Consider the following 25,368-nt stretch of genomic DNA (forward strand, 5'->3'; position numbering starts at 1 on the left):
ATTCCAAGATTATCAATTTTTTTTTACTACAATTATCAGTTATCAATTTTTTATCATTTATGATTCAATTCAATATTTTGTATAATTCCAAATTTTTTTGAATACTTTTCCTTTTCAATTTTATGTTTCTCTAAATGTTGTTGTTATCTCTTTTGTTATATAGCTCTGATGAAGACCTTAGGTCGAAACGTTGGCATAAAATAAATAAATATTGTTTTGTTTATTTATGTTGTTCTTTGCTACCGCACCCCCTGACAAACTTCTCCAATAATTAACAAACAAAGTTTGTTTCTTCTCTGCTAATTTTTAATTATTTCTATTCCTCTGTATTACCATTAGGGTACGTGCTTCTTTCAGCTAAAAATGGATCACAGTTTTTTTAAAATTACTATTAATAAACTTCGATTTCTGTTCCTTTCCTCAAAAGTTAGCAGTGGTATAACTTTCTTGGGTGTCAAATTCTCTAGGAAAATGGTAGGGACTTCCTGATAGGTTTAGAGTGGTTCCCAACTGGGGTTCCATAAGCCTCTTTCAGGAGTTCCGCAAAATTATTTAGGAGTGGGTCATTCTACGTGAGCTCAACTTCCACATTTTGATGGTTACCATCTTAGATTGTCTTCAAAGTTGCTTTGGTTTTGTTTAGGTACCTAGCCTTTCCTTGCTTTAGTTGAAAATACGGCATTTGACACTCTATTTATATCAACTCAAACGTTGGGTTCTCTCTTATACCTACTTCAACCAAAAGGCTTCAAAATTTCCTACTTATACCTAAAGTATTCACCAGCCAAAAACAGGTTGGGAACCACTGCTCAACGCAATCTAGGTTGTTTCCTGCCTTTTATAGATTTGGGGTTACCAAACCAGTAGCTGCAATAGGTGATCTATCAGCAACATATGTTAGAGGTAATACATCCTGGGATCTTCTATGAAGTAGTTAGACTGTCTTATGCTCTATTTAACAAAAAAACATTTTGTGAATTGTGCTCCTTTCATGCTGAATGTGGGATATACTGATGTTACCCAAGGCAGTACAGCTCAATTATTTTCAACTAGAATAGAGTGAATCAGCTTGCTTAACTGGCATTTCTAATTGAGGACACTGAACCTCTATCATCGACTACCACATAAATACACTATTGTTTAGGTTTTTATATTCTTTACTAATATATTTCATATTTCTATTATTAATTAATGTAATTTATTACTGATAGATTTAATTTTTTTATTTAGAGCAATTGATTCGTTGAACCCAGTAACATTATTTATGTCAAATACCATTATCTATTGTTTGCAAGATCATAATTCTCTCATTTTTTTTTTCTTAAGTCCTCCATTGAGGACCTATACAGCCCCAGAGTTGGAATGTCAAGGTTCATTTCTCGGGGCCGCCGCAAGATAAATATTGACCAGCCCAGGTGGGAATCGAACCCACAACCTTCTGAACCAAGTGTTCTGGGACCCTCGCCCCAACCTGCTCAGCTATCAGGTCCTCCTCTTATTTATAAATTGTTACTTCTTACAAAGAGCAGAAAAATACTACAATTTGTCTTCCCTGATTCCTGAAGGTCTTTAATACTATTTTAAGTGGCTGTTTAAAGAGTAATATATTTAATATGTGATGAACTAATGTATTTCTTAAAAAAATATATATATACATAGGTAGGAATTTTCAAATAAATTATATTTAAAAAAACAACATTCTTATTTTATTTCATTAAGTCAATTAAAAAAAAAAAAAAAGATAAAATAAAATAAACATAAACATTGAGTAACAAGTTTTGTACTTTGCAGATTATTCGGAGATGATCATGACTGTAACTTAGACGAAGTGTTGAAAGAAATTACATATTTCAAAGGAACTGCGTATTACATAAAAGAATTCTGCCTCACTGGTGATTTAGACTGTCCAAAAGCTAATTTTAGTGATCTATCAGATATGGTAAATTTTCAAAAATTCAAATTTTCATGAGTTATAAATATTTTAAATTATTTTTATCATATAAAAGACAGGTGAGTTCGTTGGACCATGTTACAATTAATTATCTATTTTTATGTCAAATCATACATCCAATTTAATGCATTTTTTTTCTGTAATTATTCATTTGTTTGTATGGAAATACAACCTTAAAAAAAAAGTAATTCAAAACACCAAGATGTAAAAAAAAAAAAATGTAGCTATAGACCCCTCATACCCTCCTGTGGACTGAGGGTTATTGAAAATATGACTATATCTTTCCTTAAGTATAGTATCATTTAGGGTTTACATATATTTATGAAATTACATCCAACCGTATGTGTAAGTTAAACAAAAACTTTTTAGTTCTAATGAATAAATTTTGGACCACAATTAATATACTAAGTTTTCTAAAAATATATTTCTCATTTCTGTACTGAGCACATAGAAATGTATAGATAAGTATATGTATATATATATATTTGTGAACAGGTGAGGAGTCCATGTCAGGAGACTTTCATAAGGTGTGCTTGGAGAGGAGTGGAATTTGATTGCTGTGAACATTTCAAACCAACAGAAACTGAAATTGGAAAATGTTTTACTCTTTCCATGGAGAACGAAAGGTCATTTTAATACACACAATTTAAGTTTTTTTTCTATATTGGTTCATCCTTTTCTGACCTACAGCAGTACCAATCTGATTTAGCTAATGTTCTTTGGCCTATTTTTGTTGTGAATAGATCTTAAATTTCAACAGATTAGAATACACTTAGATTTTATATCTCCTTCAGGTTCTGATTCATTTATTTCTAATCTTGATCAACTTTACCATAGTAATAAACCATTTTAGTATACCTTAATAAAATAGTTTTTGCTCAAGTTAAATAAAATTCGATTTCTATTTTATAATAATTTCTAGATTACCAAGAATACAAATTTACCTGAAATTATTAGGTGAACTATTATTACCATTAAATGAAAATATTCATTTTATGTCCTAATTTACCCTTTTGTTTTATAATGCAATCTTCCTTATATCTTAATAATAATATATAATTAACATACTAAAGAATATGGAAAATAAATAAGTGAAAATATTATATAAAAAATAAGAATTGTAGAAAATAGTAAGTAAAAATCAGAAACGTACAACAGAAAAAATTTTGCTAGGTATTTGGTTAGTATGCCTTATTCTTAGTTTAGTAACATAATACAAGAAAGGATTCAATCAAAGTTTGGTTTTATACAGTGTTAATACGAATATGAATAAGAAAGTTGAACAAATCTTTAGTCCTAATTAATAAATGGTTATATCTAAAATTACTACTTTTTGAGACAGTAGTTTCAAATGTTAATTGAAGTGAGACTGCATAAAATTATTATAATTTTAAAAAGGAATATCTCCTTATCACATTCCTTTCTGATTTAGCCATTTACATTACATACATGATGTAGAAGTAAATTTATAAATCACAGTGGTGGATCTGACATATTTTCATCATAAGTTGAGTTAATCACTTATTGACAGAGGATATTGAAATATAATTATGGTTTATATCAATGGTTCTCAAACTTTCATGGCACAATGAAATTGGTATCCCTATTATTATTTTTTTATATATGAAGTAAGATACCATAGGAGTAAATAAAATATAAACATAAAACAACATATCGTTATTTTAAAAAAAACATTAATTGTTCATAATTGCTTTAAATTATTTTTTGTTTTATTTAATAGTTTAAAGTTCAATTTAAAAAGTCTGTAGTGCCTTTACAATGAAATTGTGGCACTTCGAGTTACTGAAGCACTCACCTTAAGAACCGCAGATTTATATTGTAATACACAATATACTACGTAAATAATATTTCCTGAACCTGTTTTTAGTTTGTTGAGGCATAAGTGGGACCTGTCATAATTTTATTCAAACATTCTGGGCTGGTTGACTTTTGTTTAATCACAGACCATTGGAATAAATCTTGACCTTCTCACTCTGGCTAGAATAGATTGTTATTACCAATAAACAAACAAAGGGTATTTACTTTATCTACTTCATTATTATTTAATCCTATACTTTCATGTTGACTTACAAAATACTTTATTAAGACTTGCTTTCAAAAAGATGATCGAACATAATCATATAAAGGGAGAATACACCTAATCTGTGGAAACTTATCATAACACGTATTTTCAATACCTATGCCTAAATATTTATATTTTATCAACACATTTAATGTTTTAAATGAACATAAGCTTTTATTACTGTTGGAGGGAAAGGAGCAGTCATAGGACCTGATTTGAAACATGGGCTGGAATAACCTTTGTATGTTACAATTTTCATATTGCACAAAACAGGCCAAATGATGTCTAACTTTTCTTTCATTTTTGTCACAATCAACGTTATTTCAATATTTTCAGCAATATTATTATTTAATTATAAATAATGCTTTTGTTTAAGTAATATTATAATGTACATAATGAAAAAAAAATAATGGAATAAATAATTGTAACATTCAATAATATTTCATATAAAGATCATTTATTAAAGATTTATACGGATGGTGCATTGCATGATTTCTCCACTGTTCTTTGCAGTTTTATAATTATTTATTATTGTTCTTTCTCACAATATAGTTTAAAATTGCAATTTTTCTTAGGTTTTCTAAAGTTGGCTAGTAATTTTTATGTAAGTGATAAACTGAATCGTCAACAAAGTAATATTCATTATGAGTTATTTTTAATATCATTTGTGTAATTATTAAAAAACAACTGGCCTAAGGCAGTGCCTCAATTATTTCTTTAATAAAATTAATGCACTTGTTATACAGGTCTAGAAAAAAAAAAAATCTTCCATATATAAATTTGATATCGAATAGAAAGACACCTCTTGGATCATTGTCTTTAGAACTAAACATTTCTTGCAAGGTAAGTTGTAATTCATTTGCCTGAATAAAACATAAGAGATTTAAAATAACAAAATAAATGTTTCTTCAGATTTACTTACACTCAGAGGCAGATGTACCCTTCTACAATACAATGACCACTGATATTTTAATTGCCCAATCAAACACAGCAAAGCAGTACAGAATATCAATTATTGACATTGAAAATGGTGCCGATGTGCGAGATCTTTCAGTTCATCAAAGAAAATGTCGCTTTCCTGATGAAAATTATTTGGAGGTTAGCTTCCCTATCATAGAAGAACATTATCTTCAAGTGGTGTTTATTTTTATTCTTTTTTATTATCATTCTTTAGACTTGCTACTTATGGGCTAACAGTCAAAAGAAACAATGATGGGATATATGTGATGGATGGGTACAGCCCCAGTTAAATTATTATTTTTTGAATATTTCAAAAAATAAAAAAATATCATTTATTTACTATTATTTTTTTTAGCAGTATATTTTAGTAATTCTTATTAATTTCAGCTGAAAACACTGATGTTTATACTATTTTTTGTTTTAATTTACTCTGTTGAAATTTAGAATTACCTAACTTAATAAATAATTTTTTAAATATTGGTTTCTATTCACCAAGCAATGTTGAAACCAACCTTATCTTTGTAAATATCTTCATTTTCTTTTCCCAAAGTTTACTAATATTGATGAACAAATAGAAAAAAATCATCTCTACTAATAAAGACATTAATAGTCTACAATTATGTCTGACTCATTCTCTAACTTAATTGAATCTAAAATTGTACTATTTTGATTAACTATCACTTTCTATAGTAGCTGTTTTTGAATGTTATTATTTTAAAAATTTCCAGGCGAGAGAAATTGTCTAATATTGCAAGAAAAAAAAAATGAATATATATATTTTGTGGATCTTGAGGATTAGTCAATAATACAACTTTAGCAACGTTTCGCAACTTATTGTTTGCATAGTCATGCCCTAAAATGAAAAAAAACAAAACAGTTTTTTACATCAAATACTTACTTCAACTAATTACTATAAAGCTACAAGTGCATAATATAATTTATTATTAATAATTATTACAATTAAAACATTACTTATCTATTCCAGTGTGTTATAGATTGTTGTGGTCCAACTAACTCAAGGTTTGTGCCAGAACTGAATAAGTTTTGAAATGGAGGTAGGTTTGCTTTGGTTTTTCCAGCAGTATGTGTTATTCCTATTTTGTATTTTATCTGTTTCTATTTAGTGTTGTTAATTGTGTCTTATGTATTTATTATGTTAGAGTAACATGAATTAAAATAATGAAAAAGACATAGTTTTAAAGGATTTTAACAACTATGCTTCCATATTAAATTTTACTGTAGAATTTGAAATAGAAAACAAAATAATATTTTTAGATGTACTTTTAATTAGAAAATAATGGTTGTTTTTTGGATTGCATTTGATTGAGTCCAGAGAAGAGGATTCCTTCAAAAAATAGGAGCGAAAGGTATATGAGGAAGGTTACATGAAGCTCTCCGTTCATATCTTTCCCATAGATTAATACAAGTCAACTACTTATGAAGTACGTTACCTCACCGTTAGTCATGACAGGGTCTGCCCCTAGGATCTGTCTTCAGCCCAACACTTTTCAATATCATGGTGGATGACATTATGAATATCATTAACGAAACACCTGGTGTAAATGCCCTGCTGTATGCAGATGACCTAATAGTGTGGGCCACCATTAATAATACACCAGGACTTGAAAACTGCCTTAACAGAGTTTTAAGCAACATCCATCAATGGGATGAGAAAAATAAGATGATTATTAATGCATCAAAGACTGTATTTCAGCTCTTCTCTCTGTCCACCCGACAAACGATAAGTTAGTGCTGAGGCTAGGGGATACACAAATAGCTAGGACAGACTGTGCAAAGTACCTAGGTGTGGATCTGGATAATCGGATGGGGAAATGGAAACAAAATGGTGGCAACAACCTATAAAATAGTCAATAATATCTTCCTATCAAATGGGTACCCAAATAAACTAGTCTGTCAATTACTAAAGCAAACACTAACATTGACACAACCAAAACCCCAAGAAATCAACAGCAAAAGATACTACACAATTCTTTATATACCAACACTCTGAGAGAATACCAAAAATTCTAAACAATAACTATTACGCAATTACATAAAAAAATACAGCCACTTTATCTAAGCTTGACACCAATACAAAAGATAAAGCCAAAATATTGCTACAATATAATATAGTGTACGAAATTCCTAAGGAAGATAACTGGGGGAAATCCTATTTTGGAACTTCAGAACAGTATCTCAAAAGAGTAGGGTATATCTTCACAAATATAGTCGTACCTCTAAAACAAACAATCCCAACAAATGTGGCAAAACTGCTCTCACTACACATTTTAGACAAACAGTACATAAATTCAAATTTTATGCACCAAAAATCATATATTGGGAAAAAACAACTTTAAGTGAAATTTAAAACGAAATGATTACTATAGAAAAATGTCTGAAAATTCATTCAAATTTATTCAAAAAAGAATAAAGCTGTCAACCAAAAATTGGATATACAAAATTTAAATTCATGTTACTCTAACCTAATAAATACATAAGACACAGAAAAAAATGGTCATGTACTGCTGGAAAAACCAAAGCAAATCTACCTCCATTTCAAAGTCTATTCAGTTATGGCCCAAACCTTGAGTTATTTGGATCACAACAATGTAGAACACACTGTAATAGACAACTGTAAGTAATGTTTTAATTGTAATAGTTATTAATCATAAATTATACTATGTACATGTAGCTTTATAGTAATTAGTTGAAGTAAGTATTTGTTGTAACACACTGTTTTTTTTTTCATTTTAGGGCATGAATATGCAAACAATAGAGTTTGATCTGATCCTCAAGACCCACAAAAAAAAGAAAGAAAAAAAGCACAATGGGAGGGTGATGCATACTCGTCTACATTTGTGCCCCTGGATGTCCTCACTGCACTGTACTGCTTGATATAAACAGCATAAGTATAGAGGATACTGAATGTATGCACTACCGTCTAGGCAGCCCCAATTGATTCAAAGACATATTTTGTCTTGCAAAAACAATATGGCCCATCAGAAGCCTGTCTTCCAATGGCTTTTTTCAAGGCCAAACCAACCTCTGCATTCTTTACTGGAATGCTGATGGACTAACCCATACTAAATTTGTCGAATATACAAAGATTGTAGTACAACAGAACACTGATATTTTTGGCATCGTAGAAGCAGAAGCAGCATCTGATCATCTGGAAGACTTTAAAATAGCTGGTTATCAGACTCATGCACTTCCTTGGGCTAGACTTCATTCATCAGACATTACTGTTGCTGCACTTGAATGACTGTGTGAACTTTAAAGTTTGTAAGGAAATGTCTTCAGATCGATTGGAACTCATCAAAATGGGGATTTAGAAATATAGGATCCTTTTACAGTGCTATACAGGCACATACAGTGCCCTCTCTGATGTAGAAATTAGCTGGGATCTGTTGAATGACGAGGTTGACAAGTCCTGCAAGAGGTTGCAGAATACAATTCTGGGAATTGCACGTCAAATAGTCCCCTAAGGTATCTTCAAAGGGTAACGACCTTTTAGGAGTGAAGATCTACAGAAGTTGAAAGATGAGAGAGATGAGGCGAGAAAACTTGCAGAGATAACAGGGACTACTGACACCAAATTTGATCTTAAGAGTAAAACAGCTTGACTAAAACTGAGGAATTTAGAAACCAAGCACAATTCTGTCTTAAACTTCCTCCAAAATCTGGACTTTCGAAATGATAGTAAGAAAGCTCATACATAAATTTTTAACCTCAACAATGTAAGAACACATCCCTCAAAGCCCTGGAAAGTTAAAGGTAAATTACTTATGTCTAATGGTGACAGAAGTAAACACCTCTGTCAACATTTTGCACAGGTATCAAATTATAAAGTCAAGCCTTCAGGAAGCTTTTCAAGACAGTGTCCCTTTTGTTTAACTGAAGGATAGGAAAGACTCTTCAATTCTCCATTTACTATGATTTAACTTGATTTAGCCCTGTTTAGCACTCCAGGTGGTAAGAGTTCTGATCTGGATGACATCTTACCAGAATTTCTTAAGCATCTAGGGCGGATAGCAGAAAAGTTGTTCTACAGTTTCTCAATCTTGTCTGGGAAACACATTATCCCAGTGAATGGTGTAAAGCTGAAATTGTGCAAATTTTGAAGAAAGATAAGCCAGTTGATATAGCATCCAACTACAGACCGATCTCTCTGACTAGCGTTTTTTCAAAACTTTATGAAAGAATGATTTTGGTGCGCTTGGATTCATACATAAAGACAACAGAAGGACAAGCTGGCTTTTACAGGGATTGAGGCAACTTGAAACAAATCGCACAGCTAACTGTAGTATCTGCTACTGTCTCTATAATGTCTCAATCGACAGTTATCAGCGTCATCAGAGTACACTAGCTATAATGGTTGATTTTCAGACTGCATTTGATTGGGTCTGGAGAAGAGGACTACTTCAAAAAATGGGAGTGAAAGGTATAGGAGGAAGGTTACATGAAGCTATTCGTTCATATCTTTTCTATGGATTCATAGAAGTCAATTACTTGGGAAGTACGTCCCTTTACCATCAGACACGACAGAGTTTGCCCCAGGGATCTATCTTCAGTCCAACACTTTTCAATATCATGGTTGATGACATTATGAATATCATTAACGAAGCACCTGGGCAATATCGGTGTAAATGACATCAGAAAAAGACTTCTTGAAATGTTTGGACTTTTGAAATGGGTCTCTTCTGAGATATTTCAGATTGAATATTGAAGTACAATTAATGCTTCCTGTAACTCAAGCTTTATTTAAGAATTTCAAGCCAAAAAATGAATAAAGTTTCAGTGATATAAAATGAATCACTTAAAACAATGTAATAAAAAAAGATTTTATGAAAAGTTTGGATTTTTAGAACTGTTTAAGATTCAATATGCCTGATTTTAGGAAAATCGCAATATTTGAAGATCTTTTGGAAAAAATGTTGAAACTCTTAGTTGTGAAATTTTTATGGAAAGTAATACACTGTAAACTCTAAATTGAGAAAAAAAAATTAAAGGTGGAAACTTAGTTTTATCTTTATCATTTTTAATTTTAAAATTGGAAGTTTCTGTTTTTAAAACAATAACATTTACCTATTTGTTTTGTATTTATTATTAAATAGAAAACTATATAAACTGAACAGAAAATATTGTTTATTTCATGCTCCTTTGACATGGATTTTATTTGTATCATTCAAAATCAAACGAATTAAAGGATTTATCACAGACTTCTTTAAAATGTAAAACAGGCTATTAGACCAATAGGAATATATATATTGATGTAATTAATTGATTATTGGTTGATATATTTGTTGATGTATATATAAATATAAAATATATTGGTTGATGTAATTAAAATTTCTTCACAAAATTTTAGCTAAAAATTTGGAATTTTTAAGTTTGTACCTTTTGAGAAATTTTTATTTTACATTCATTTTAGCTTTGTACTATTTCAGCAATATTTAAAAAATGATTAACTACAAAACTAATGTAGTCTTTTCAAAAACACTTAATCTACTTATTAAAATTATTACTGGTTTTATGTAAGTTTTGGATTTTTAATAGGTATCCCTTCTGACATATTTCTGATCAAACATTTGAGAATTATTAATGCTTCTCACAATTTTACTTTTTTTAAAAAATTATATTCCAAAAACTTAAGTTTTCACAAAAAATAAAGTTTCAGTTATGAAATTTAACTTTCAAATTTTTATAACAGAATAATAGCAAATACCTCCTGAAATTGTTGGACTTGTTAAGTATATACCTTCTGAGATACTTGAGATTGAATTTTAGAGCATTATTAATGTCTCTTGTTATTTTAACTTTAGTTAAAAAATTTTAACTAAACAATGAATAAAGTTTCAGTGATGTAATATCAATCACTGTTACTGCTACTTTATAAAAGAATATGCTATAAAATTTTTAAATTTTTAGTGCCGTACCTTCTGAGACATTTAACATTCAATATGCCTGATTTTAGTGAAATCAAAATGTTTGAAGATCCATTAGAAAAAAAAAGATGCAACTCTCAAATCTGAAACTTTTCAGGATATAATTGAAGGCTTAGTTTTAACACTATTAATTTAAAAAGAGATGTTTATTTTAAGAACATTAAAAAATACCTTATTTTATTTTTAATAATTAATTAGAGACTAATATAAGCTAGAAAGAAAATATTGTACATTCTTTGCCTGTTAACATGATTTTTGATTAAACCAAATATCTCTAAAACCAACTAACTAAAAAGCTACTAACATTTAACTAGCAGAGTTAACATTCATTTCTATAAAAAGCCATATAGGCTGAAACACTAATACAAAATGTGAAAAAAAAAAGAACATCAAAAACTTTAATCAATACCTGCTTTAAAATCTGTGATTTTAGTGAAAATACTGGAAAAATAAAATAAATTTTGTCAGCAACCTTTGATATTGATTGACCCTAGAGTGAGATGTAATAGTGGGACAAATAGATGAATACTTTTATTTCATCTTCCTTTTTTATGTTAAGATTGTATGTTTATATTTTACTAAAGTTTTGCTTTGCTGTGCCTAATAAATAAGGTCTGTGAATCTCTGAATCTAAAGGAAACGCTCTACCCTTAAACATTTTTGGCCCATACATTTTGTAATGTCAATAATCCATCAGGTCAGTCCATAAGTGTATGCACTTTTTTTCTTTTATATAATTATAAAATAAAATATAATTTTCCCTTATACACCTGTCTTTCTACAGCAATGGAATTAAAAAGGAACCTGTAAGATGGTGAGATATTGTAGATAGAGGAAAATATATCATTGAATAAAAAGTTAAATTCTATTTTTGTTAAATATTTCTCTCTGATTTACTTATTATAATTCACTTAAATAAAGGATAAATAATAAAATATATATAATTATCTAAGAGGGAATTTAAGATTAAATGTTAAATCATAATAAATATAAAATATAATTTTCCCTTATTAAAAATGTTTCATAGGACAAGTAATTATATTTGTTTGAGGTATGTTATTTAGAATTGATGATGATTTTTATAGCTATTATTAAATGAAGCTGTGTGTCAACAGGTTAACATTAATAAAGACCTAGGTAACCATAAAGTTAATTGTATGAAATAAATTATAAAAAATATTGCTACAATAGAATTTACTTAATTATTACTGATAAAATATTTTCTGTTTCACAACTTGTGCAATAGTATATATTAATAAAAATTGTTTAAAATAATATTTTGTTTTGTAGTCATCCTACAAATACAGCTATAGTGCATGCGTTGTTGAATGCAGACGGAAGGAACAGTTGAGAATTTGCAATTGTACCTCACATCTAATGCCAAACTCAAGTAAGGGATTCATAATTATTAGTTTATTTAAAATGAAATAACCAATTTAGATTAAATGTTATTTTAATGTACTCCATATCTCCTTAATGTATATAGAAATGAATCAGTTCCCAAATAGCCCTAAGAGATAGGGACTCATTCATAGAGGTGATTGATTCTTGATTTTTACTGATTATTTGGATACAGTTTACTATAAACTTGATTTATCCTCTAATTAATACCAGAAACTTGTTCTGTAGTTACTGCTGTATTTGGTTTTTCAATTGTAATAGAGTGAAGAACATACTGCCATCAGTACTGTAAAAATTATGTAACGGCCCATCTGCTATGTTTCTGGCTAACCACAGTTCTAAGGTGGATGTGGGTTCCAGAAACAGCATTTATTATGTATCTCTAATTTCTACTTCTATTGTATATCTTGTGATGGGAACCGACCGACTGTTCTTAGAAATATATTACCTATCTATCTAAACCAAGAACTAGACACCATAGACCCCAATGCTATGGTAGGCTAGTTTTAATTGTGTTTAATTAATTTTTGAATATCTTTTCAAAAGGTTTCATTTCCACCAAGTTACTAAGCTATGGAGATGAGGTGGCATGCAGGGTGTTAAAACTATAAAATCAAGTTGGGATAATATTAGATTATATGTATAATTATTTACAAGTAAGTTGTATTTATGAAAAAGAGCGTATGAATCAAAAGACGTTGATTATACTTAACATGATATTGGGTTGAGAATACTGAGTACTATTGTTTTTCTATTGATTCTAATATTTAATTCATTTGCTATTCAAAAGTTACAGTTTAGGACTACCACTTATCTGAGGTATGTCATGGGTCTTGGATTTCTGGGTTAATCCAGGCTTCGGCAATTTCTCCTCATCAGCCTCGCTTCATTGGAGCTGGTCAATGACTTCAGATGTCCTCTGCTGCTCCCCTGGGTTGTACTGTTCGGACTTCTCTCTAAGAATCCTCTATTTTTGTTTTTCTTCTCGATGGAATTATTTCCTCCCCTCTTCTTTCCTTCCAGCCATTTCAATGGCTGATCAAATTGTGGGAGTGGAAACTAGAATACATGACTTGACTCAAACATCAAGCTGCCTTCCCATCCTTTGATCTCCAAAACACTTTCATGTGTTTTTACTTCTCTTTATGGCCAATCATGATGCTGCTGAAGGCCTAGCCAGTTGCTCAGCAATACTTATATACAGTGGTGGTCCCTTGACCATTTAGGCCACCACCAATGGTCCCAAAAGAGCCAACCCTTTATACCTGTGAGTAGGTCACTGCTATAATGAACATTCAGAATATCTCTCAAATTAAACCTATTTCTCCTTAACTCAATATTATCAATACAAATCACATTCCTAAAGAGTTCAATCCACTAAGCCTAGGTAGACCACCTCACTCCATTTATACATCTTATGACACCAACCATCCCTTCAGCTTTATCCTGGGGTTTAGGAAACCCTTATGTTCAAATATTATTTAATATACCACTTATCATAGTTTTTTCAATTCTGATGATCAGGGGCACAAAATTGTTGCTGATAAATAAAAATTCCTTATATATAATTATCAGAAGGTTTATAGAGATTCCAATGCAATTAAAGGAAAAAAGACACAATTCACACTTGTTATAAGTTGATAAAATTATAGATTAATCACTCCTTAACATTATTGTGAACATTAAGTATTTGGATATAGGAAAAAATGGTTCACCCTGATCTTGTCATATTGTGTTAATATTTAAGATTATTGTTTTGTAATTAGTCTTATCTTCATTTATTTATAAACAAGTCTTTTCTATTTCTGTAATCCGAGTCTCAGAAACTTCCTAATAAACTGTGGATCATTTCTTTGAGCAATCAGTAATCTCTTAGAAGCTGAATAGATTCATTCACCCAAAAATAAATGTGTCCGAAACTATCTCAGCACTTACTAATTCAGCGTTACTGGAGCAAGAAACTTAGAACCCACTTTGGACTCTGAAACAATGCTCTTTCCCATATGCACAAAAATAACACCACATATGTAGAGTATAAAGAATGGCTGTTGTGTCTTCTTGAAAATATTCCTGAACATATTTGATATACACTGATTCCAAATGTGAAAGCTTAACCAGTTTGACCCTCATCATTCATCACCCATGATTCAACCCGCATAATTAAATTACATAAATTATGTTCAATATATACTGCCAAACTCCATGTGATAACATCAGCCCTCCATTTTTCCTCTCAATAACTCAAAAGACAATTGTAATAATTCCAAATTCATCTCTAAAAAGTTTAAGAAACATGTACTCTGAACTTTCACTTATCATAAGAATCCAATCATTCCTCTTAAAAATTTCATATCAAGGTAAGTCTATAAGTTTCATATGGGTCCCAAGCCACATTGGCATTGTTGGCAACGAGCTCACAGATAGAGCTGCCAGAGAGACATTGACGCTTCCTGATTGAGGCACTGCAGTTCTAACCCATCAGAACTCAATAGACCTCTTAAAATAAGAGTATCGGAAAGATATATAAGGAATAAAAGATCGGAAAGGCCATGTGGGACTTTAGCTCTCCAAGTAAATTAAAAGATTAGTAAAACCATGGTCAACATCCTAACACAGCTGTCGCAGGGAGGAAGTTGCTGTATTCTGCTTGAGAGTAGATTATAGTGTCCTCACGCATTCTCACCGGCGAAAACTGCCACCTCCAACATGCCAGCCAACATTGTCAGTTCATTCTCATAGATTAAACATATTTTTAAAGAATGCTTCACTGTTGTTGGTTCACACAACAAAAACAATACTTAATACTTGGTCATTTATCCTTTAATAAATCTCAACTGTCCTTAAAGTTAATCTCATTTGTTTAAGAATTAAGGAGTTAAGTTAAATAATAAAGGAGTCTTATAATTTTTCACTTAACAGCAAACAATATCTTCTATAATTATAATTATTAATAATAGGAAGCTATTTAACTTTTAAAAAATGGATTATAAAAGTTTTAATGTTACAGGAAGAGAAGAAAGATGTGATATAAATGGAATCCTTTGTCTTAACAACAATTATGGTAACTTATCAGTACAGAAGACTAAATGGGGCAAAAAGGATGGTCTAATTTGTGATTGTCTACCTGGTTGTAATGATCCGGAATACAGTATTATAACAGTTGGCAGTTCATTGTATGAGATTGATCTATAAACTATATCTAAAATATACAAATTAGATTGATAATTTGAATTTAGAACTAAATAATTTTAAAAGGCTAAAAAAATTACCATTACAAACTATTTATATACCTGGCGAGAACATTGGCTATAACATTTTTAGTTTTTTTTTTTTTCAATACAATAATAATTGTTCTCGCTGTCTTTAGTGATTTGTTCTGCCCACTGCAAGTTGTCACAGATTTTAGTAGTATGTGATTTATCAAAGTCTTTGACAACTAAAACTGGTGGGAAAAGATCTCTAAAGACACAACAAGCATTATTTTATCGAGAAAAAAAAATCTAAAAAGTGTTACATCCAAGATTCTTCCTGCCAGGTATTCAATGACTATTAAAAATAATGTTCTTCCATTTCAAAAGGTCAGTTTCTATAAAGGAATTTCTAAAATAGAAATCTAATTTGTATTTAGAACTAAATAATTGACTGGTGCTAAAATAAATTCCATTATAAAATCATTACTATTATCAGTAAAATGGTATCAAGTATGTGAATAGCTCTGGCCTATAATCAATTTTCACTCTATTTTGTTCATGGACTCTTCCTTCCAATTTCTGTTCCCGTTCTCCAATTCTCCTCAAGTAAACTACAACACTTTCCAGCTAATGCAACCTATATCTTCCTCTCTTTCTACTTCCTTCTGGATCCATCATACTTCATTGCCATTGTTTTGTGAGCACAGAAAAATTAATAGCACAAGATTATTGAGTACTATTTTTTTCACAAGAAGGGTATTTTAAAGCTAATAATGGATTTTTTTTTAAGAGCACAAAACTTTACAAGTAATATATAAAACTAATTTAGAACCAACACTAAAGTTTAAACAAGAAATTTGAATAACAAAAACAAAACACAAAGTTCATAAATATTTATAACTTAACTATGTGTGATGGTGAAGACTTTTTATTATTAGCATTGCTGAAAACCAGACGAACATGGAAATAAACTTGGATCGACTACCAAGTGAAAGGTATAAAAGGAATGTGGTACGAGGACGCCTAGACTTGGTTGGTAAGTTTTCCAACTAACTTTTAATATTTAATCTAAAATATTCTGACTTCTCCCTCAACTACTTTTTTTTATTAATTTCAAACTATTTTATACTTAATGTTTCATTATAAAGAATAACAATGAATTCAGTTATACACATAAAGATATTTTGATAAACATTCTTAAAAAATTGTAGAAAAACGTGTTTCTTTAATTTTTTAAAACATACCCTAGTATGTCCTAATGGATAGTAGGATATGAAAAATCAAAAGCTTTTTTTGCATCGCATATCACCAATAAAAATGATTTTAAGAGAGAGCATGGCACAATTTAACAAAAAAAAATTGCTGTTTTAAAATATCTTTGCTAAGTTAATACAGAATTACCTAAAATCATTAAATTCATCTATAATCTATATAAAGTAAAGAAGGATGTGACGTCACTTAACATTGGTTTTGATTGACCCCACCAATGAACTGGACTTAAATCTACCTGCAACTCTGCACGATGCACAATTATTTCTTCAAACTCTTTGCTTTCCAGAAGATTCTGCTTAAACTTTATTGAAAACTATGAATTACATTATATTTAGAGTAAGATATACATTTTTTTTCCCATTGATTACCTTACTTACTCAGCCATAGGTAATTGAGAAGTAAAAAAAAAGTGATCAAAATAAAAAAGTTATCCAGCATGAACATGAATATATAAATTGATCAAAGATTAATAAATATTTTAAAAATGATGAGTAATAGTTTTAAAAGAGATGTGGCCTTTTACATTAAGGGATGAACAGTGCCTTAAGGTTTTCGAAAATAAAATATTATGTAAAAATTTGGACTAAAAAAGGATAAATTAATGAGAGAATTTAGAAGGCTACACAATGCTGAATTAAGGGAACTGCACCTGGTAAATATAATTCAGGTTATAGCATTGCAGACTATAAGGTGAGTGTGTAAGGTTGTAAGGGTTAGTAACGAGTGGATACCTAAAATGTTAATAAACATTGAACGGATGGATAAATGTTCGAGGGGTAGACCGAAACATAGATGAGGGCATTGCGTTAAAACTGATTTAGTAGATTTGGGTTTGGAGGGGCGTCACTGCAAGGATGTATGTAGAGAACCATTGGTGGTATTGGCATTGAACCTTTGGGTTCATAAAGCCATTATTACTATTATTATTATCAATAGTTTTAAAAATGAAATATATTGATTCATCAAGGCAATGAAATTTATAATATTATTTAAATAGATCTTCCTTACCAACCTAGCTTTTCCTGAGTTATTATTTTCAGTTAACTATTTAATGAATATAAATTTATGTTTCAGTTTCGATGGGAGGAGCAGCAGGTTTATTTGTTGGAGCAAGTCTGCTCAGTTTTGTGGAGATATTTTATTTTTTTATATTTCGATCAAGGGAAAACTCTACAGCAAATAGCAATGAAAGTGACAAATTTCAACCAAAAGTTGAAGTGGTCACTGTTACATCTAGTAGCAAAATTATGAATCGGAATTCTGTAAATTACCCTGCAAAAATTATTAATTTATATAACCCTCAAATCAAGAAATTAAATTTTCCAAAAATTGGAAAACTGCACACTTCAGAATTCCTGCCATGAATAACAATGTAGCACCAAACAAAAAACAATTATAACAACACTGCAATTTAAATTTTATTTTAAACTTTAATCACAAGTTTTTATTCATAGAAAAAGAAATAAAGTATAAGTGAATTATAAAGATCCACTTTGAAAGCCTAGTTGAACATAATTCACTTAAAAGTACTATAATAAATGCTTGAATATTATATTAGCTACCAGCTTTATTCCCACCTCCATTAAATAGATTTTTTTTTTACTGTTTACTTATGGTGATATGATAAGCATGTCAGGATAGAAAACTAATTCTGGAATGGATATTGTTTTAAACAGTGCTGTAGGTGATGTGTAAAAAAAAAAAAAAGTCTGCTTCAGAAAATTTGGTAATGATAAGGCTAACAGAAATTAAACAAAATACATGAAAAGTAAAGATGGCAACTAACTTCAACCTACTATGGAGGTTCGGAATAAGGAATCAATGTAAGGTGTGAAATGGTAAAGATCCTATCTCTAATGTAGATAAATTATAATATTTTGTTTAGAATGACTAATTTACTACTGTGCTAGAAAAATATTACACAAATTAGATTAGGATAAAAATATGTATTGAAATAAAACCTACTATATAATAGCAAACAAAAACAAGTTAAAATAGCTAATGTTTTTATTTATCCATTGGTTCCTAAAAGAATAGTAATGATTGTTTATAAAGGATACCAAATTTCCTAGTCAGAATGGATCATCTAGGATTTATTACAGCAGCCCTCCTTTATAAACTTCAGATGACCCAAGCAACATTCAAAACCAATACTACCCTTTTGAGCAATACAAAATCCCATCCTATCAAGATGTTAGGTTTAGGCAAATTACATAAGCGGAAATAGATATTGAGATTTTTTTTTAATGATTTATTTAGTGTTATTTACAATTGTGTAAAAATATATACAACCATTAAATTTGTTAGAAGTTATAAAATAACCTGATACAAACATGTGCAGAATCCACCCATTGATAGAACTCCAATAGCATTTCTAGAGAAGATCTCGGGGCCATCTTCTTTTCAGACGCCTAGGAGGATTATCAGATAATGTAGGAGAAGACAGGTTAGAAACAAGTGGGTTTGGGTTGTCGGGAAATTTATCATTAAAGAATTGGTATCTGGTTCTGGCCAAATCGGTAACATATGAAACATTGAGATCCTGATGGATGACTTGATTTGTGACAAAGTACGGAGCATTTAGGACTTTACGAAGGATTTTGGACTGTAAGGATTGGATAAGAGAGGAATTCGATGGTCAAGTGGAGCCTCAAAGCTCAACTTCATACGTCTAGATAGGCCTTATTATAGTCATGTAGATCAGTTTTTTTTAATGTATTGGAAGTTTAGACCATTTGTCAAGTGAATTTTGTAGTAGTCGGAATCGATGAGCAGTTTCCGATCTTTTCAGTCTTGTATGATTCCATATTGTTGTATGTACAGATATAGTCCTAAATAATGGCTCTGTTCAACAGAAATAAGTGGGGAATTATGAAAGGATAGTGATTTACTTGAAATAATCTGTTGGAGAGATAAAGACGGATAGTCAACTAGAGATCAACCACACGATGACATTGCTGGATAGTGTAGTGTAATGTTGGAATCCAAACTGGTGGTATGAGATTATGTGGCTCGAATCTAGGATGGGATTCAGACATTTCAAGATGAGTTTCTCAAGGGTTTTGCCCATGATAAGGGAGATAGAACGATAGGAAGATGGGTATTCTGGTGGTTTTTTGAGGTTTGGGAATCATTTTGACTATGGATACCTTCCATAGTAAAGAGCCAAATTTAAAACTGGAAAGAGAAGATGCAAAGCTAACTGGACTGAATGGAGGAGAATTCAAAAGGATATTGTCCAGATAATCAAGTATTCATAAAAAAATATCAACTTTATGGGAAAGGATATATAGATCAGAGAAGTGAGAGTGAATGTAAGATTTAAAATGAAAGAGTAGGAAGATAAATAGGAGGAGCAATGGGATTGATAATAAAATACATGAAGGATGTAAGAAAGTACTTGCTACAGTAGTCTGGCTGTTTCAGCCTTAGGATCGATCCACGGGGAGATAGATTTAGATGGGTGGAAGGAAATGTATTTATTTTAATAATCAGCATATAAATGGAATAGAGAATGCATTCACGGCCAGAATACCCATCCCTCCTATTGTCCAATCATGGGCAAAATTCTGGAGAAACACATTTTGAAATGGATACCTGTCCCCACCCTAGATTTCAATTATATAATCCCATATCACCAGATTGGATTCTGAACATCTCACTCTACTATCCAGCAATGTTGAGTATTGGACAATGTCTTGTCCATGTACTGCTCAGGAGTCTTTCTTGATGTAGAACAGTCTTTAGATCGAGCATGGCACCCGACACTACTATACAAGATCCATAAATTCCTATCCCCTACATAATACTTTCTCACTATCCATTCCTATCTTGCTGACAGATTATTCAAAGTAAACCACATTAGTGCTTACTCCTCCTCCCTCTTTCTTCAGTCTGCTGGCGTACCTGAGAGCAGTAAGTGTACGTGGTCCTATCCTTTACACAGTTTATACAGCTAAGATTCCAACCCATCTCAGCACTCTCCTCACCACATGTGGCAATGACATGTGTGCTATTAGTGAATAATGACCCATCAATTGTATCATAATTTCTCTTATTTCAGATCACAATCTTTGAAGAATGGTGTCAAAATTAAAATAAATCCCATTAAATCACCTTTAATCTTTGTTGTAAACCTGTGACTTCCTGTCTAACAGTATCCTTTGCTAATACTCTAATTATCCCAGTCAAACAGATCTGCTACCTAGGACTACATCTGAACCAATGACCAACTTAGAATTCCCATATAAGACAGGAAACTGCTCATCAATTCTGACTATACACTTACTATACAAACGTTCTAAGCTTCATATTAATTACTAAAGGCTCATCTACATGATGATGGGGCCATTAGGTGGGCTGTGGAAGAACTCAAGCCATATAAGGCCCCAGGAATAGACGGTATTCTCCCATGCATGCTTAAGGAAGGACTCAATGTCCTACTCCCCCAGATTAGGGCATTACTCACAGCTTCTCTAGCATTGGGATATATACCAGAGACGTGGAGGAAATCATTAATAGCTTTCATTTCTAAAATTGGGATGGATGACTATAGTGTCGGCAAAGCATATCTACCTATTAGTTTATCCTCATTCCTATTTAAGATCCTGGAGAAGTTTGTGGCATTTTTCCTTACAATCAAGGTGCTACCAATCAACCCCCTTCATCCAAGACAGCACACATATCTCCAGGGAAAATCTACAGTGACTACCCTGCACTCCTTGGTAGGGAGGATTGAAAAGACCTTATCACATAAGGAGTCTGCCTTAGGACTCTTTTTCGATGAAGAAGGGGCATTCAATGAAACAAGGCCTGAGGCAGTCTGTAAAGCCTTATTGGACATTTCGACCCCGAACGCGATAATCACTCACGGTTGCTATGGTGCCTAGTTATAGATAGCCTATTGAGAAGACTTGAGGATGCTGGGATATTCTCGCAAGCTTTTGCTGACAATTGAGTGATTCTCATTATTGAAAAGTTCATGAGTACCATCATGGAACTAATCCAAGTCGCATGAAATGTACTACATACATGGTGTACTGAAATGAAGCTTTCAGTAAACCCATCAAAGACAGAGCTGATTCTATTTACAAGGAAGAGGAAATTGGGTAAATTTCATTCAAACATTTTTTTTGGCAATTAACTCCAATTAAGCCAAAATGCTAAATATCTCGGAATTAGTTTGGACACAAAACTGAACTGAGGATTTCATTAGGCAGAAATTGAAAGAAAAATTAGTGCTTCCTTTTGGCAAGTAAGAATAAGCCCTGTTGGCATTACCTAGGGTTTCAACCCAAAGGTTATATATTGGATTTACACAGCAATAATAAAACCGAGAATTCGTTATGGAAGTATTGTGTGATGGACAGCCCTGCAAAGGGCTTCCCATGTGCGACTGGTCAGTAAGATGGCCTGTATTGGCATAATTGGGGAATTTCGTACAACACTGACTAAGGCATTAGAAGTCCTGCTTTCCTTAATACCGCTCAACTTATCGATTAAAGGGGAAGTGGTATTAGCCTATCTAAGAATGAAAGAAAATAGACAGAGAACAGAGATGGGAGAAGTTACCAGTCACACTACAATAGCCAAAGTGGTGGAAAGTGAGTTACCAATACTACAATACTGATCACCACTACTAGATAAAACACCCGCTCTAGACATCAAGATTAGTTACCTATACCCAAAGTTAGAGGATTGGGTTAAGTGGAAACCCCAGGAGATTATCTGCCCTGTATCACTGATGGTTCGAGAATGCATTCAACAGGACTAACGGAGGCAGGGGTTTACATAGAAGAATTAGGCATAGAACTAAGCTTCCCCAAGGGCAGATAGTCTGTCTGCCCTTCAAGCCTTGGAGTCACCTAGGGTCACCTCTACATTGGTAAGAGAGTGTAAGCAAGCCTTAGAATCATTAGTAAGCTTAAAGAAGTTAAGCTAGTGTGGGTGTGAGTATGATGGGTAGGAACCACAGGTAATGAGAAAGCTGATCAGCTTGCTAGAAACGGGACTGAGCACCCTCCTATAGGACCAGAACCATTCCTAGGCATTTCTAAAGGGCATCAAAGAAAAGTATTTCTTAACTTGACATGGAAGAAAGCAAGATAAGGAGTGGAGGGAAAGTATAGGGCTGAGACATGCCTAGATTTTAATAACTAAACCCTCTACTTCTAAAACTAAGTGGCTGCTAGGCCTGAACATAAACGAACTTTGATTGTTAATAGGAATTTTCACAGGTCATTGCAAACTTAAAAGATATCTTAAGATATGGGGAGTAGTTCATGATAAAATCTGCTGCTTATGTGGACAGGCCCTGGAGAGAGCCTAACATTACATAGCAGACTGTGGTAGATATGCATCACTAAGATATTGGCTTCTAGGCTCTGATAGAATCACAGGAAATGAGGCTTCCTCAATAGATTAGGCGTCCCTTTTAAATTTCAACAAAAAGTCTAAAAGGTTTGGTATAGAGGAATAAGATACATAAAAGAGCCATTCCATTGGTTTGTCTAGGGGATGGCAGCAAAAAGGACCAATAGGCCCACTTGCCGAATTTGTTCCCCCCACCATTACCAGTACCATCTACATGACCAAAATAAGGCCTATTTGGATGTAAAGAGTTGAGCTTTGGGGCTCCTCCAAACCAACAAATTCCTCTCTTATGCATTGTAAAACTAATAACACATTTGATAGATATATTTTTATGTAATACAGTAGTAAATATCTATAAATAGGGGAAAAAAGGATGTATTAAGATTTCTTTATAGTAAAGCTGAGTAAAAATTAATTATAAATAAAAATATAACAAATTTTCATAGATAAAATGTTAATTTACTAATGAATCTCTAATAATTACAAATTATGTCCATGATAATTCAGTCACTCATACCTAATTTTTGCCCTGCTTTGATTTAAATAAATATAAATAGATGAGGAGGAGCCCAGGAAGTGAAAGTATTTAGGAGTTATCGTGAATTCAGTATAGGTAATAATAATTGACTGAACCATGTAATAACACTAGTACACAAAGATCTCAGAGCATGGAGAATTATGTGATTAACTGTGTCAAAAACTTAAGAAATGTACCAGTAAAATTAGGATACTAAATTGTAGGGGATCTACAGATTAATGAATTCCTATCTAAATTACTGCTAACAAAATCTTGTTTTTATTATACATTTCCCTCTTGATGATAATTCATACATAGAGGCTGTTGTAGCTGAGTGAGTTTGGAGCATCACCTTAACAACTTCATGTCTGCAATGGTGCCAGTTCAATTCCATCCTAGGCGGGTCGACTTTTATTTTTTGTGATCCCATGGAATAAAACCTCGATCATCCTACTCTGGTTAGAATAAGTTAGTTATCTCTAGGATAACAGTTCTATACATTTCAGAACCAAGAAGCTAAAAACACAATATCAACCATTGTTTTGTGTTCTGTCATGAACAACTTGCAGCTGGATGGATTGATTCTATTCTTTTTTTTCATCATTTATTCCTATTATTTCTGATAGGAATCAATGATGAAAAAAAGAAAGTTTTTTTTAAAGATATTCCCTCTAAAATCCTAATGAATTTGATAAAACTTGACCTCCGCTTTCTTCTGGAAGTCATTTGCTAGTGTATATTACATATACGGTCCATCCCTGAGAAAAAGTAGAAAAACAAGTTATGAGAAAAAGTAATTATATTTTCGTGTAGCTCAAAAAATATAATATTTAATGGAAAATTCTGTAAATTCACTTAAAAGGTACTCACTTGTTAAATTCTCAACAAGAGCAAAAAAAAAAAAAATTATATTGTACCAGTATTAGCAAAGATACATCTTTCAGGAATCAGTACCCATGTTCAGCTTTTTGAATAGCTTGAACATCTTAAATCTTATAGAACATTCCAGATGTTTAATTGAAAGATAATTTTCTAAAAACTAAATAAAAATTTTTAACTGGCCTAAAGATACAGCGAATGATTTTTGAATTAAACTTAGCACCAAAGGCAGTAAGGAAAGTCTTATGAATGGACAAACCCCATATTTTTTTGTTTATGATTGTTTTCATGAATAGGAAAAGACCTTAGGTCCCCTGACCCTGTTTCTTTAATAGCTGAGGATCCAACATCACTGACATTGCTATACATGGATATTGTATCTTGAACCAGAAGATAGATGGTCCAACAAGTAATAATAGGTAATTAAAAAGTCAGTATATTTATGTATTGATTCTCACTTTACTACTTCAAAATGAGTTATAATAAATAAAATATCTTAATCAATTAGATACTTGAAAACATATTTAAAAATTTTAAAATTAAGCAACAATACTTCTTTTGAAAAACAAAATGGCATAGCTAAATATTAACGCTGACCTGACGGCTTTAAAATGAGTTAAAATATTGACTTTGTAACTAAAATAATTTAATCACATTGTATACATTAACTTTTACAATAGGAAATTATTTAAGCACATAAAAAAGGTACTATTTATTAAGTACACTTTTGTTATTTACATATACAGAGTGGAGTCATGTCACATTGTTAAGAGTCACAGGTTTTAAAAAAAATTGTA

The 25,368-nt window shown here is 31.5% G+C and overlaps 1 protein-coding gene across 2 annotated transcripts in view; it reads left to right on the forward strand.

Moving 5' to 3' along the window:
* The window catches only part of LOC106692845 (sodium channel protein Nach), a 21,333-nt gene extending 2,556 nt beyond the window's left edge, over positions 1-18,777 (forward strand). The window contains exons 4-11 of one of the 2 annotated variants that reach the window (XM_014439048.3): positions 1,792-1,939; positions 2,447-2,577; positions 4,781-4,877; positions 4,947-5,132; positions 12,230-12,329; positions 15,348-15,513; positions 16,470-16,567; positions 17,878-18,777. In XM_014439048.3, coding sequence (XP_014294534.1) covers positions 1,792-1,939; positions 2,447-2,577; positions 4,781-4,877; positions 4,947-5,132; positions 12,230-12,329; positions 15,348-15,513; positions 16,470-16,567; positions 17,878-18,167 — 1,216 coding nt within the window. In that variant the 3' untranslated portion in view covers positions 18,168-18,777. The remainder of the gene's footprint in view (positions 1-1,791; positions 1,940-2,446; positions 2,578-4,780; positions 4,878-4,946; positions 5,133-12,229; positions 12,330-15,347; positions 15,514-16,469; positions 16,568-17,877) is intronic. The other variant, XM_024358532.2, reaches the window with a different exon arrangement.
* Positions 18,778-25,368: the final 6,591 nt, after the last annotated feature.

Source organism: Halyomorpha halys, unplaced genomic scaffold (genome assembly GCF_000696795.3).
Source record: "Halyomorpha halys isolate HHAL.00 unplaced genomic scaffold, Hhal_1.1 Scaffold74.1, whole genome shotgun sequence".
Taxonomy (NCBI): domain Eukaryota; kingdom Metazoa; phylum Arthropoda; class Insecta; order Hemiptera; family Pentatomidae; genus Halyomorpha; species Halyomorpha halys.